General features: G+C 40.9%; 1 protein-coding gene across 2 annotated transcripts in view; it reads left to right on the forward strand.

The window, feature by feature from the left end:
- ZCCHC14 (zinc finger CCHC-type containing 14) overlaps positions 1 to 16,618 on the forward strand; it is a 76,009-nt gene that overhangs the window by 39,814 nt on the left and 19,577 nt on the right. For both annotated transcript variants that reach the window (XM_019505423.1, XM_019505425.1), the window contains exon 3: positions 14,965 to 15,035. In XM_019505423.1, the coding sequence (XP_019360968.1) occupies positions 14,965 to 15,035 (71 nt within the window). The remainder of the gene's footprint in view (positions 1 to 14,964; positions 15,036 to 16,618) is intronic.

The following is a 16,618-nucleotide window of genomic DNA, read 5'->3' on the forward strand; positions in this document are numbered from 1 at the left end:
TTTTTTTTTTTTTTAAATCCCATTTTCCAGGGATTGTGTTTTTAAGGAATAATGTATTAAAAATATCTCTCTTCCACCCCCGGCCCCCTTCTGAATTATCAAAACTGTTGAGGATTATTGATGTAATCTGCAAATGCTGAGTGTTTAACCATGATTCCCCTGGTGAATTGTTGACCATATCCTGACTAGCACTGGAAATGAGGAGTTGCTGTGTTGAACATAAATACATTTACAGTTTTGTGCAGACTAGAATATTGGAGCCTAAGTTGTTAGAAAAACATGCACCTGCATGCAGTCAGCCTTGAAACCCAAAGCCTAAACATTTTGAATAGACATAATCATTGCTTTGCAAACAAAATGTTAGCAGCAAGATATTTGCCTCTTAAAGTTGTTCCTCAAATGTGGTATTTTTAAACAGGATATAGACTGGATATTTGTATCAATGTTAAAATCAATGTTTCCCTCTGTAATCCTTAGAAAATTTTGAAGCCAACATCAAAAGGTATTCCCTTACTCCTTGCATTACTTTGTTGCTTCAGTCTTAGGCCTGGGTTCCCAAATGCTCATGCTGGCTTTAAAAATACACAAAATGATATTCTGATTTCTGCAGGTATGGTGCATTGCTGCTTTCAGATATCTTCCCTCTGAATGAAGCTATCTCAACTTTGTGGTGATGGCAAATTTGAAGCGTGTGTTCATGCTGCATTTTGTTGCTTAACTGGAAAGTTGCAACTCCTCCTTCATTGCTGCAGAAATTGTTCAGCAAAGGTTTCAGCAGCCTGTTTGCCATCTGATCTAAGTGATCTGGTGTTTTATCACCAGATTGCCCTTCAAGCCAAGGCATGCTGTCCCAGCAGCTGCTGCATTGTAATCTCACTGACGTGATTCCATGTATGCTAACATATGGCTACATACTGCAAACCACAGAATTAGGACTTGAACATGCTGCAGATGAAAACAGAAATAATTTTCAGATCTTGATTGAAGAATTTAGTGACTTCCAAGCTTAGAACTTTTAAGTTGGCAAATCCTTTTTGGGCCAGATCAGATATGTTCATGTATTGCTTCAGATAATGGCATTAAATTATTTCTTTTTATGAAAAATGAAGGTAACATTTTATATCAGTGGTTCTCAACCATTTTAGACTTGAGGCACTCCTGAATAGACTTAAGGCACCCCTTGGAAAATGCCAGCTCTTTGTTTTCACTTGTTTTTTGTCTACGGAAAAATAATAGAGCAGTTCTTCTGTTGCAAAGAACTCAGAAAGACCACAAAAAGGCAGAATGTTTTTCACTTCATGGATTCCCTGGCCATATCCAGACAAGTGTGGCCATGCAGTATGTGGTGCCACTGATCCATCTGCAGCACCACGCACTGCACATTCAGGCGTTTCCTACATTGCTTTGACCCTGGGAGATCCCAGAGTCAAAAAACCTGCGTGGGAAAAATGGGGCAGTGCACATGGCTGCAGCGTGTGCTAACCAAAACCAAAGCCTGGCTCACCAGAGCTATGCTCTGTCTGCTGGCCAGGCTTCAAGTTACAGGAGTGCCATGGACCCCAGGACCTCCAGCCCCCCAGGATGTCAGGTAAGGCTGCTGGGGCCAGCACAAGTTGCTGGCTCCAGCCTCCCATACCCCATCCGGGGTAACCTGCTGTGTGCCAGAGGGTGTGTGGCATGGAAAACTGGAGACAAGCAGCAGTGGCACAAGGTATACCACGGCTTCTTGTCCCCAGGGAACCACATGTCTTTACTCGTCTGGATGCGGCCTCTGGATCTATCATGTCATGTTTGCACACCAAACAGTGCTAACATTTCAAAGGTGCCACGCAAGGATCTCAAGGCACCTCAGTGCCATGGCACCCTGTTTGAGAACCACTGATTTTATATGTTCATTCCTCCTGTATCAGAACAGAATGCTGAATCTGCAAGTTTATTCCTTTGAAGCCCGTTTTTGTGTAAAAGGAAAAACTTTGAATGTAACCAGGTGCCTAGCTATATAAGTCATTTCAAGTGAAATTGAAATTGTTGTGTGCTTTACATCTGGAAAGTGTCTACTGATATTCTTCTTTTTGCCTAGATAAAGTAGTTTGCTGATTTCTTTAGACTGGATTCTGATATCATTACATGTAGAGAATAGCACTTAAATGACTTGTTAAATTCACATGCATTAGGGGTATCAGAATCTGGCCCCCTCAAGTTGAGAGGACGTCGGAGCTCAAAATGAAACTTCCACTTGTAGTGAATATGTGAACTTGAACATTACATTTCCTACAAAGATCTCTTCTGAAATAGGCTGGACAGGGATTGAGTTTTTTCCATGGCTGACAACACACGTCTGTTTTGGGGCCATCTAGAAATCTGAACTTTCAGATCTCCATCTGCATTAGATTTTTCTTTTGTGTTGAGTGGTGAGACTTTAGCATGGCCTGTATTTTAATGCAGTTTAAACAGGGCATGGCTGGATCTATGCACAGCTAAACTTGGGGTCATTTTTTCACAGAAATTGGCTCCTTGCCTTTTGTTGATACACAGATGTAACTTTTGAACTGGGATTAATAGGCTACTGGTTGTTTTGTTTTTCACTGAAATGGGGACTGTTGACAGGGAGCATTCTCTCTGGGATGAAAAAGTGTAGATTGAGTCAGCCTCCCTCTTAGAAAACAGAACCAAGTTTCCTGATATTCAGAAGCATTTCTTTTTGGGATAGTAAATATCACATGACTTGGAAAGAATCAAGATAAATGAAATGTGCACTGTGTAACTGAATATTACTTATCCAAGAAGAAGATACTTAATTTATAAAGTTTTACATCTCTGCTCTCCTTTAGATTACGCTCAGATGTTTTCACTAGGATGGACTGTATGATTAGAGATGAAGAGCCTCTTTCTTTTAACTCTATGTACAAAAATATACAGTTACTGAAATTGTATGCAAATCATGCATATGTGCATACAGTCACAATAATTGCACAAGAACATTTTTGAAAATTAAGATTTTAAATGCTCATTAGAGAAAGCCACTACTTATCATTTCTGTCTCAAGATAAAGCAAGTCATTGGGCAAGCCAAGTACTGTATGTACTTCCACACCTAATTTGTACGCATGTTTCCCATAGTTGTATGCAAATAGCTATTTTGATGCACTTACAAATAAATTAGCCAAATTGTGTACACAAATGTGGTCATTGTATTCTTCAAATTAAGGCCTCAGCCCTGCAGATACTTAAGTACATGCTTAAATTTTTGCTGTGCAACTAGTTCCTGTGAAGTCATTCCTTTTTGCTGCTGGAGGAAGACATGTCCACCCACCTTTGCCTTAATGAAGCCAAGGGGAGTACGCCATGACCAGTAGGAAGTACAGGGGCAGGGGTGGCACGTACTATATCCTGTCCATGTAGTACGATATTTGGTTTGGACTCGGGCAAGCTACCGACAGCATGGCAGTCCTTGCTATCAAGCCTCACTATAGTGGGGCACCCCTGGTCCAGCCCTACACAGCAGCTGGCACAGCAGGGGCAGGATGACACCCTTAAAAAGATTCCATTTTAGAATCACTAACCTACAGAGGTGGAAAAATGCTTCTTCTCCACCCCCTTAAAGAAGGGCATACAAAATCACTGCCTGGACATATTGTATTGCTGTAGGAATGATCCTCAACCCCCCACCTTTGGAGAGTAGCTGTAATATAGCAAAGATCCATGGTTCATCTCTTGTAGTATTATCCTTAATTAATCAATTAGGACTCCTGAAGCCTGCCTTGAGCTTGCAGCACTACTCAGTTGTGCCATTGCAACCTTCCCTGCCCCACTCCTTTTTGGCCCGCCACATTTAGCTCCATGACCAAGAGGAGTGCATATTCCAAGGAATGGCACCTGTTTAGTGTGTTGACATGTCTGTTCTTAGGCTAAGCAGAGTGTGAGGAGTTGATCTACAATATGTCTAAGACAGCCGCTTCTTTTAAATAATTTATTCCATACAACTTTAGGGTTTTTTTTAGCATTTAGGAAGATGCAAGGGAACTGTCTGTTCAGTGGATTAGACTGTCAGATTTACTGTGGTAAAACAGTCCAACATGTTCGGTATACAAACACAGTGTATGTAGTAAGGGAGGGGGAAGGGATTTGGTTTCGGTTTTTTAATTCTGAAAACAGCTGAATGACTTTCATCTTGGTTTTAAATATCCTTGTCCAAATGAGTCATTTCCCACCTTCAGTGCAAACAGTGGTGTGTGGGGTTTTGTTTCCTCCCCCCACAACAGATCTATAATGAAATCCTGGAACAGTTAGTTAGCTGGACCAGTTTTTTGGGGACAGATAAAATGCTGAGAATACCGTTCACCTCTTTTGAATTCATACCTTGTTTTGATTTTTAACTTCTAAGAGGTAAAATACATGGCCATGGGTTTATTTTATTTTTTAAATCTAGACCCTGTATTGGAGAAACATGAAAGGGTTATCTAATCTGCAAGTGAAATGAGCCAAACTGAGGAAGTAGCAGGAACTTGCAGAATAGTAGCATACTGAATGGAGGCGAGGGATACAACACATAAATATTGAACTTTTCCATATGTCGCCAAAAATAAATTAGGCACTTGTGGGGTTTTTTTTTAAAGCTGCCCCACCAGAAGGAATTGCACAATGGAGCTTTGTAGGCTTTGGCGTATTATTTAAAAATTAAACAAGGATTATAGTGGCATCAAAAATCCCATTTTATTTGGACTGATATTGGTATTAAAAACAACTCTATAAATTGGAAGAATTTTGCATGTGGAGTTGCAAAGAAAAATGATAGCTTTTGTTATCATACCTCAGGTATGAGCGTTCCTGGCTGGGACGGTTTGGACTGCATCTGTTTCCACCTACTAAGTTGCTGCCCTGCAAATATGGGCTGCAGAGGTGACCAGAAGACCAGCCATTCTTCACCTGAACACTTTTTTGGTTACAATTTATTTATTTTTGCCACTCAGGTTTCCTTTCTAAGGCTGTGTCTGCATTATAGAGTTTAGCTGGCATCACTTGTGTTGGCAAGGCAAAGGACATGAAAAGATCTCACCCCGTAATGTAGCTCTGCTGACAAAACCCTGCAATGTGGCTGCAGGTCAGTCTGCAGAAAAGGGCTTGTGCTAGCAGGGCTTCTGCCATTCAAGGGGACCCCTTAATGTTGTAGAGGAAGTGGGGTTGCCTGTATGTCCCTGGTCAGCTTAACATGATGATACCAATGATCTTAACCTTGAATAAATCTGAAATCCTGTCAAGTTCCCAAGAAAACAGTATTCTGCCTTGGCTGTTTTGTATCTAGTGAAGGGATTGTTCCTTCCAGGGGTCCTAACACCCAGGGAAGTCCTCTGTAAAATGATGGAGCCGTCACCAAAAATTTTGGCATGGTTTTTTTACAACTGATTTTCTACCCTTTCACGTTGCTAAATACATAATTGAGTGCCTTGCTGAGGCATAGCAAGTGCACCAATCTTCATCTGACAGGATGCAAGCCTGGATGTACTAGACTGAACAATAGTCTTCATGAAATTTTAACAGTCTTGCCATGCAAGGGGCATCTTCAGAGATCTCACTGCTGTCTCAGGCCTTTCGACAGCAATCTGCTCTGCAGCCCTTTGCAGAGGGTTAAGCTGTACTTAATTTATGACCTGGGATACTTTTCTCAGCAAGAAACAGACCTTGCACTTGCCTAGAGGTTGCAGGATCAATTGATGTAATGTCCCTCTTGTAGGATTATGGCTTAGACAGCAACCCCTTCGTCTGGGAAAGCAGGTTATTCCTCTGGAAGTAAATGATGGGATTTGTCAGAAGGTTGCCTGTTAATGTATGTAGCTCACTGCTAACAGTGGGAAATGGTCATCCTTATGCGACAAACCAATGCGTTGAGTTATTAACTGTCGGCCTTTTTTTTCCTTTTATTCTCATGCATTGCCTGGCTTTTGATATGTAATGCCTATCTGCACTTTGGGGTTCCCCCCCCACTTCCTCTGATATATGGATATAAATCATTGTGGCTAGAAACAGTCATTTTTTCTGTGAACAATATGCATGTATAATTTTGTCAGCTTGTTACATAAATTGTAACTTCTTTTACTACATTTATAAAGTGTATCAAGTACACCTTTCCTTTTTACTTAGTTGTTCCTTTGGCTATAGATGATCCTCTATAATTATGAACTTTCCCCACCCCATTAGAACACCTTTATTTAAAATTTCCCATGTTCAGACTCTGGCCCATTGCAAAATAGACTGGATTGGTCCTACTTTAAAATGACTGAGTGTTTAATATGTGGTCAAAGAACCCAAGGTGTTTTTCTTGCTGATTGTTACATGGAGCAAAGTTTAAGTCTAAAGGTTTCTGTGTCATCCTTTTAATATTTAATGATTCAGAACCTGGTAGGTCATAAGTTTGAAAGTTCAGCTGAGTATTTCTAAACGTAGGGCTTCAGGGATACTCTTCAAACACAGTGTTCCCAGGAGGAAGCCCCATGGCAGACCTACAGCGCCAGCTATCTCTTTGCTATCTTGGCAGATCTTGGTGTAAAGTCCATATTAAAATTACTTTTTCAAATTGCATAAAAGAAATTATGGTGTATAGCCTTAGTTATAAGTTTCACAGTGAGCATTTTGTTTTCTCATCTTGTTAATTTATCAAATACAAGGAAGCTGCTATAAACTGCTTTGTAAATGAGGCAAGTCTCTAAGGGGCTGAACAGAACACAGGGGCACGTACACTCATACATGCGTGCACGTACACACACACTCACACACTCTCTCCCTCTCTCTCTCTCAAATTCTCTTCAGGCTCTCAGTATTAAAGCATTCTGCAATTTGAGAGGTAGAGAGCAAGTGAAATAAAACCTAATGGTAACTGCATTACAAAGCACTCAAAGTTGCAGCAGTAACAGATGAAGATATGTATTTGGCTTTCATAATTCCATTGCTCATTCCAGTTTTAATGGAAGTTGCACTGCTCAGCTACTCGGGTCCAGATCATAAATGATTGAGAGAGTGTCCCTGCATCATTTTAAGATGAGGTTCTGTGGGTAAATGTGGTATCTTGTATTTGACCAACTAAATAGTTGAAAAAATTGCTCTTTGTAAGCTTTCAGGTACAAACACCCTTCTTCGGGCACATTTTAAAGCATTTTAGTGGAGCGGTGAAGTAGAATACAAGAATTGCAGAGACCCTGAAAACCAAGAAACATTTTATTTAAAAAACCCTAACCACTTTGTTTTGTTTTGTTTTTGAAGAACTACTTCATCATGACTTTCCTTTTGTTTAATAGCAAACATCATCTAGGAATGTGTTTTATTAGCTGCTTTTGACAAGAACATTTTTAAACAAGCATTTAATTGGCTATACTTTTTATTTGAATGTTTCGGTGCTCCTATAACTATGCAAACAACCTTCATGAGTGAAATTCATAACTTTTTTTAAGACTAGAAGCAATCAGTCATGCTCATGTAGTCTGATCCCCCGCCTAAAGCAAGCTGTACATTTTTCACCTGTGATTTTTTGGGGGGAGGGGGAGGGTCTTAAAACTGACCTGCTGCACTTTTCAGCTTTGTTTTGGGTACCAAATGCATCCAGCCTCATGTCAACACAGTCCCTGTCATGGGGACCTCACCATCTAAGTTTTGCATTTGCACAGCAGTTCATATGAACATACACCTACATACCACATACAGAAGCTGAATCTGTATGCAGACTGTGATCAAAAACATCCCTCTGCATAAATAAAAAATGCAATAAAAGCCTTCTTATTTGGTTTCTTACTGAAAGGTTTTCACACCTGTTCTCATGAATGAGGTTTTTTGGGTATAACTTTACTCAGCTGCTCAGCCCCTTGGCTTTGCAATGCCAGATTTCCATGCCCCTGTTTGTTGCCGTGTCACTCTTCCATTTAACCTTTGTTTCTGTATAAAAATGTCTCGGAGACCTTCATCTCTAGCCAAGCGTTGATTACAGGAAATCAGTCCTGAAAAGAGCATCAGCTTGTGTAAGTCCTTTATGAAATCAAGAAAAAGAAAAACTATGCCACTGCAACTTCTGAGAATTATCTCAAAATTAAATTTAAAAGAAGACATTTTTCATGTGTAGGCTATTCTTAACATTAGTAAGAACTGGTGTTTAACCCTTGTTGACATGCACTGAATGTTTAAGAAGGTGTGATGACTATGGTTTTGAAAATCAACTACTTTAATATTAGGAACTTATGGATTGATATACTGGGCCATCTGTCTAGTCCTTATACCGGTGGTTGACAATAGCTAGTATCTTCGTAACTACCCTTTCTCCCTCCCTAACGTTCAACATGGCATATTAAACAGAAAATATTTTTCATAGAGTGATTCAAATGAACGGGGAGGGGTTTTTTGAGGGTTTGGTTTTTTTGGATTTTTTTGTCACCAGCCTTGGTGGCTGTTTCATTACCCCAGTTCCACCCAATAAAACCAATTACTGTGAGGTAGGTCCAAGTACTACTAGTCTGGTCTTTCTTTTTATGTACTGGTTGCCATTTGCGACCTTTTAGGGTGATTTCATTGCTGCTACGGCCTCCCCGTGTGCATAGATCTGACCTCAAGCCATTATTCATTTAATTTTTAAAGCACATTTAAATCAATATATGACAGCCATATCAATTTGACATATTGCTGTAGGTTGAGGAGGATTTCTGTCAAGCTATTGGATGAAGGTTTTAATTCTATTATGTCTGTAGTAAAGTCTTGAGAGCCTAGGTATAAATGGGATGGCTGGTAGGGAAGTAGAGAGGGCTTGGATTAAGAATAGTGAAAGAAAGGATGCACGTTTTCCTGTCTTGCATGTGTGCTGAGATCTGGGATGAGCCTTGCCAGTATGGGGTAACTTGTGGCAGTATGGGGACCTAGGACCCTTTGTTACTTTGGAGAATCCCTTGCTCGTCTGGAGAGAGGCATGATGGAGCTGTGTACTAAGCACCCAGTACTGAGACCTGGGTGAGAAGAGCTGGGAACTTGAAAATGGGAGATAAAAACACCTAATGAGATAAATGGAGCAGTTCACACCAAGCAGATCTGTGGTTTCAAATGACCTTCATCTCCATGAGGTGCTGACACTCATCTGAGGACTGTCATATTGAGGTGAATGTGGGTCACTTCACGAAAGTGCTCAGAAACCCATGTCTTCACTTTAATTGCTGTGAAATACAGTGTGCCTCAGAGGAGGGGCTGGGCAAAGTTCATGATTTAGATTTTGGGTCATTTGAGGTAGGAGTCCCCAAGAGACAGCCCCAAACATTTTTTTTTTAAGGTTGGCTATTATAAACGATGGCTTTGTTCAGGCTTCAGAGGCTCTCTGTCTCCTGCTATTTACCACACCTAGTGCACAACACTCACAACCCCTTCAGGGAAGCAATTTAGAGCACTGTATTCAACCAAGAGCTGAGTATGGGATATGTAGAGACCTGGCTTTTGTAGGTGTGCCTGTTTCACAACTGCCCCATCTAATCTGCGACCAGTCTGAGCCCCTTTCATTTTTCAGATGTGAGAGCAAGGGTCTGAGGAGGCCTGTCTTTTAGGGGCTTGAACTCCTATCCCTGTTCCCTAACTCGGAGTGATGTAGAGCAGTGATTTTCAACATACGGTCTGTGGACTGTCTCTAAGGGGTCTGTAGAAGATAAGTTTAATCGATCAAAAGTATGTGAATACCCACACTTACAATTCAAAGGGGTCCATACCCCCATTCAGCATTTTTTTAGGGGTCTTCAAATGAAAAAAAGTTGAAAAACACTGATGTAGAGTACTTCTGGTTCTAGAGTTCTGGGATATCTGGGTCTCTAAAAAGTTTTTCCAAATGGCTTAACAGGAAAGGAAGGGTGAGCTGGAAATATTGGTGGAGGGCTCCATGTTGCAGGGGATGATGGAGCTGAACATTGGAGAAGGAGAAAGACACAGCAGTGGTCTCACGTGCTTCAAGTTACAATAACCACCCCGTAATAAAACTGTCAGGATTTTAAGATCAAGATGGTGTCTGTTTTCTCTCATTGGTCCTCTTAGCAGCTATACACTCTGAACATTTCAGTGCATGGCATAATACTCTTCACTCTAATGAAGTGAACGGGAGGTGGAAGTAGCACCTAAGAATCACACAATGCTAGGGGCCTTTGCCTACCCACTCAGCCTGCTTGGCTGTAAGCCTGTGTGTTAAAATACAACTTGGTGCATGATCGTTATCCCTCCATGAAGCTTTTCTCTTTCCTTTAAAAACAGACAAAAATCCCTTGTGCATAAAGAGGGAAGCGTGCCCTTCCAGGGTGTTGAGTTCAGCAAAGCAGGAAAAGTTTTGCAAAGCAGGAGATAAGGTATTTCAGATTCAGGCCTCTGAAAACTAAGCACCAGAGAATTAAGGTGCATAAGCATGTACCTTAACTCTGCCCTTTGAGTAACAGCACATGTCCCTGTAACGCAGTTTCTTGCTATGACCGTTGAACTGCACGGAAGAGAAGCCATCTGTACCTGCCCTAGAGCCAAACACTTCCCCTACTTCACAGAATCAAATGCTGCATCTGCTGTGACCCCTCACACTCCCTTCACCCTCTTTTCCATGCCTTTTATCCTTTTATGTAGATCACCAGCTCACATGCTACTTTCAGTCTGACCGTATTCGAAGGCTGTACTCATTTCCCACTTAACTGCTGGCAGTTCCCAAGCCAGTGAGACCTGTGGGCAGAGATGTCCGGGAGTTGGGGCAAATCAGGACAACTGCCCTGGGCCCCGCGCTTTGGGGGGCCTTGCAGAGCCAGGTGGAAAGCCTGTGGCTGCCACGGTTGAACTTTAACCCACCCTCCTGCCTGGTGTGTTGGGCGTCTCTTTGCCTGTTCCAGCCGGACGTTCCTGCCACCACCCCTCCCGCCACATCTGGTGTGCTGGGGTTCTCACTCCCTGGCATAAGTGTGCCGTGGGACGGGGAGGAAGGCCCCCGCACAGGCTGCTTTGCCCCAGACCACGCACCCTGCTGGGAGCATCTCTGCTTGTGGGCCCTGCTCTTGACACTAACACAACTTACAAACTGCAGCGCTAACATGAGGCATACAGGCTCTCCCAGAATACATGGATGCCTTGTTTCTTTGATCATACGCTAGATGTCCAAGGGGCACAGCCCTTCCAAATGATCTACACTTCTCTGATCAGTCACTCAACAGTGCAGTACTGAACATTGAACACAGGGGAAGCATGTGCTGATGTTTCCCATAGGCTATTTTCAGCCCCAGGGAGCAGAGTTAGCGTGGGGTGGATATATAGCATATCTCTGTTCTTGGCATTCATTTAATCATAGAATCAAAGGACTGGAAGGGACCTGTAAGATCAAGTCTGGTCCCCTGCCATGGGCAGGAGGTTATTGGGCTCAAACGAGCTCAACGAGGCGTTTGTCCAGTCTCATCTTGAACAAGGATGGTGATTGTGCCACCTGTGCTGGGAGCATGTTCCAGATTCTAGGCACCCTAGTGGAAAAGAAGTTTTTCCTAATGTCCAACCTAATTTTTTCCTCAATTAGCTTGTGCCCATGGGTCCTCATCCTCCCTGGGGGTGCCTTTCTGAAGAGTTGCTCCCCTAGATTTTGGTGTTCATCCTTGACATGCTTGTAGGTAGTGCCTTACCTCCATATATCCAGGAGGTAAGGTGCTATCTATATTTAAAGTGCCTTGCCTCCATATATCCAAGTTTTCAGCAGTCTGAGGTTTGCTGATCTTTGGTAGGGCCTAGCAAGCTCCAAAGAACCTTAATTCTGTCCTGATAAAGCTTTTTGTCATTGAACCCTTTTTAGTGAAGTTGCCCAGAGTCAACTCTGAATAATAGCCCAGGATGTTTGAATAAATATGGCCCACTTTCTGTGTTCTACCCAATTCTTTGGCAGTTTGTTAGGGAATAAATTTAAGATTTGCTCCTGCTGTTTAATTGATAACAGTTTTTCCTTCATGACTCTTTTGGATGCTAGCTCTCTTTGAACAGAGCTAGCCTTCATAGCAAATTTAGAAAGATTATTTAATAATGTGGATCTTTAAGATAAATAATAACCACACATGTTGGTAAGAATGGAAGAACTCTGATGTAGTTATCAGAGTGGATGACTGTCACAAGAGCTCTGGGCTCTTTGTTTAGCCCTGTGACATTTTTAATTCCATTAGCTAATTGAAAGGAGATTACTTGAATGTTAATATCCCAGTAGGAAAACTCTGAAGATGCTGGTGATGGGTATATTTTAGAAACATTACTCTTGCAGATAAAGCAATACATATGCTCTTGCAAAAGACTAAATATTAGAAAACTCTATGAAGTTGTCAGTAAAGTAGAAACCTTTTTATGTAGCACACTTATTTAATTGGGATGATTTCCAGAGGATAAGTTAATTGCGGAGTATTTCATTAAAACAATAGCTAAATAGCATAACTGATTGATTTAAACCACACACCTCGTTTAAAATTGACCTCGTCATCATAAATCATAACATAATAGTGATGTTTGTTAACATAAATTTTCCACTATCGAGCCTCTTTTGTTTGTTTTGGGCATCCTCTTTGTTATGTAGCAATACTCTAAATTTATAAAATGTTAATTGCTCTGTAAGAAGCTTATTTTAAAGCAGTTTGTGCAATTTAAAATCTCTCTCGCTCAGGAAAAGGTACCGTTCCTTTGAGAACCTGTGCAGTCTCTTAGTCTCGATTCTGATGTGAGTTTCCCAGTTGACTTCATTAGTGGGAACAGGATAAGATGTTATGCAATTTTTGTTATTTTATTAGAGTCTATTCTTTTTTCCCCCCCTCACAAAATAACAAATTAAGATCTTGTAGCAGTAGCTGAATATGGCACATCTCAACTGGTGAAATAAATTACATTTTTCTAGAATTTTTTTCCCCCCTAAACACATGGTAGCTGGCAGATGACAGTCACCATCTTTTAAAAAAAACTGGTGGATGCTTTGGGTTCGTCTCAACCAGGTAAAAGATTAAAATAGCCACTTGCCTTGCTTTAATTCCAGGCCACATTTAATCTACAGTAATTCTATCCTCTTTTGTGAATCAAAATCCTTTTAATAAACCAAATTGAAATAAAATATGAACCCATTTTCAAACATGTTTCAGTCTTCAAAGGTGTAGAGACATACTCCCAAGGAATAATGACTGGTATTCCTTGAAGGTCCTTATAGCAAGCACGAGCTCTCAGGTCTTTCATAGATCAGCAAATGGAATTCCACAGATGCAAGAGGAGGAGGTCTCTAAGACTTAGTCTACAATAGGATGGTCTGTCTGCAGAATAAGTCTTGCCAGCAAAACCGTGAGCGCAGCTACACTCAAAGCTCCTCAGTGGTGGAAGAACCTGAATTTTCATCCAGCAGAGTTTCTTTTGCCACGCAGCTTGAGGTGCATGTAGGTGTTCAACTCTTTCTGCCGGCTTTAGCAGGCACTTCAGCATCTTTTACCATCCAAGGATGTTCTTATGTTTTGCCAGCATTGCTGCTGCATTGTAGCCACGTGAAGCTGTCAAGTACATGTCCTTCCACACACATTTGGACAGCCTTGATATAGCAGGTGCTATGTGGTGCCAGAACTTCTGCTGTCAGAACCAAGCATAGACAAGGTCTAAATAGTTGAGATGTAAACTGTTGGTGTCTTCAAAACCAACATTACCCAATAATGTATCTTCAGGCAGCCAAATTAATGAGTTGCAGGCCATGATTGTTTCAGCTGGGAAGGACAGAGGAATGAGCTGCAAGTAAATGCTAGAAGAGCACTGCTTGAAATCCTACTTGAGAAAAAATTAAAAAATAACAATTTTTTGTAGCCAGATGCAGTTTTACTGTTCAGGTGCCTTGCACTGCAAATTTTTGACCTAGGATTTACATAGGAAACATACTATCAGGTCCTACTAGTGACACAGCATGCAATTTTGTTTGCCAGAGGCAAGGTACTAGGGATTTGGGAGGTGGATTTTGTCTATAATCTACAAGCATTGCATCCTCTGCAGCCTCATCTGTTTAGACTCAGAATCCCAGGAACCGTTTTACTTTGTTTTGGTTCAATTTAATTGTTACTGCTTTTGAATGACTAAGCTAACTTAAATATCCTTTTTATGAAAAATCCTCTGTCTATAAGTATGTATATGTCTGTATGCCTAGTCAGCAAGCAGTGGAAATTGTTGGAGAGATTGCAAAGTGGTAAAATTAACTTCATAAAAGTCAAGATGGTAAAACCAGTACTTTTTACTTATCTGGAAATGTGAGTTAGGTTTCCATGGATCTAATATATCAAATATCTGAAGCTCGGAGTTACTGTAAATGTTTGTGTGTGATAGGCAGAGGTGGTAGTAATGTGAGTTGCCTAACACTTTCCATTATAAGACTCTGTTGTCAATTAATTATAATGTAGTTGAACTTTAATTATTCAAGTAGAAAATTTCCAGTTGTAGCTGAAATCAGCAAGAGCTCTGCTTGGGACTTAAGAAGTCCCTAAATGTTAAGTGCACTGTCACTCTTAAATTAGTGGATAGTTTTAACAGATTTGGCTTTAATCACTCTGTGCCTTAGTTTTCCATCTTCAAAACGGAAGATTTCATTTGCCAGCATTACAGGGATGTGGCAAAGTTAAGCTGATGTTTTTTAAGCATTGGGATGTTGTGGTGATATCTACAATAGGAAAGTCGTAAGAAATGACGTATTTTATGTTCACTGCAACTTTTCAGTGGTGTGCAGAAACGAAGGTCTGGGCAGGTCTTCATTGAAAAATAAGAACTGAGAGACATATCAAAGAGCTCTCCATTTATTGAGCATCATCCCTCCTGCACACTGAATGGGACAAGCTTTTTTTTGTGTACCCCTTTGCTGCTGTACATCCAGTGTTCTCCAAATGGATTTTGGTGTCAGATGAGAGTAATGAGTTTTCTGTGTTTAGAAACATCCTTATTCTTCTTTCTTCCTTACTTTTAACAGTGAATGTTGAAAAGGTGGAACTAAAGGGACTGGTGCACAAGAAAAATGAAAGAAATGAATATTCTTTTGAGGTAAGTTTTGAGGATTATTTTTTCCTCATGGAGTGAGAGAGGAGAGAAAAATATTTGCTGCATAAAGAAATCAGAACACTGAAAGGGAGCATTCACATCCAATGGACAGGACCCAGTGGGTGCATCTACACAAGATGCTAAATGTGCAGTAAACTAATCTTACTGCACATTAGTGTGTCATAGCAAAAGCCGTGCTAATGTGGAGTAGAATTAGTCTGCTGCACGTTAGTGTCACAAAAAAACTCATGCTGTGCATTCAGTTAGTACCTGTTGTTACAAATACTAAACTTGATGTGTAGTAACCACAGCACATCAATGAACGTGTAGACGCACCCAGTTATCAGTAAATGGGTGTTTCTAGTGGAGTGCCTCAAGGATGAGTGTTAGGCCTGATCTGGAAGCAAATATAAGAAACAACTCCTGATACAATTTCTGAGTGGTCTAAAGATTGACAAAGTGGGCAATAAAGATGAGGATGAGTCAGGACAGAGAGATCAGGAGAGATTGGTAAGCTGTGCCCCTTCAAACAAAATGCACTTGAACACATCCAAAAGCAGAGTTAGACATTCGGAAACAAGGAAGGCAGGCCATGCCTGCAAAGTGGGCTGTAGTTGCAGGGGTGAGGGGACCTGTAACCTGAAAAGCAGTCACTATGAAGAGCACTTAGTGTTCATGGTAAATGAACCGGTGAGCCCAAGCTTCCAGTGTGATGCAATGGCAAAGAGACTAGTGCAGTCCTATGTGTAGACAGGTTAATAGAATAAAAGTTGAGAGGTTATTTGACCTTTCTGTCTGGGATTGGTGAGACTGATACTGGAATGTTGCATCTGGTTCTGTTTGTATCTTCAAATGAATGTTGAGAAATTGGAGCAGGTGCAGAAAAGGACCATAAAAATTAATCAAAGACTGGAGGAACAGCATTTTGATGGGAGAGATTTAAAGAGTCCAATCTGGTTAGTTTATCAAAAAAGAAAATTGATGGGTGACACATAGAGTGTGTTAGCAGTTTCGTGAAGAGAACAAATATAGTTCTACAGGGCTGTAGATAAAAAAGACATTACAAGAAGAGAGGCTGGAAACTGAAACCAGACACATTCCAATGGGAAAAAGGGGCATTTTTAACAGTGAAGGTGATTAACCACAAACTGCAAGAGGAAAGTGTGAATTCTCCACCTCCTTGCAGCTTTTGGAGGTTCTGTTTGCCATGCAATGAAGTTATCTTTGTTCAAAGTGTCTCCAGGCCATAGTCTGGGAGGACTTGTATTAGAGTGCAAGGCCAATGTCCAAGTTCTGCTAGTGGCAAGAGGTTTTCTGCAGTCTAGTCCAGGGATGTGTGTTCTCCAGTTACTAACACAATACTATAGAGATTTTGCTGGTTTATAAAACAAAGATGCAAATCTGCTCAGGTCCCTTCCAACCCTACAAACTATGAAACTATGAAATCTTAGAAGATGGTAAGGAAAAGAAAATTTTAGAGAAAAAGGACTGCAAAATTTTAATTAAAATAACACTGACAAAAACATTGAGTTAAACATTAAAACTATCGCACAGGAGATGGTAGCATCAACAGAACTTGGTCTCCA

This window comes from Gavialis gangeticus, unplaced genomic scaffold (genome assembly GCF_001723915.1).
Source record: "Gavialis gangeticus isolate Ggan-Ray unplaced genomic scaffold, GavGan_comp1, whole genome shotgun sequence".
Taxonomy (NCBI): domain Eukaryota; kingdom Metazoa; phylum Chordata; order Crocodylia; family Gavialidae; genus Gavialis; species Gavialis gangeticus.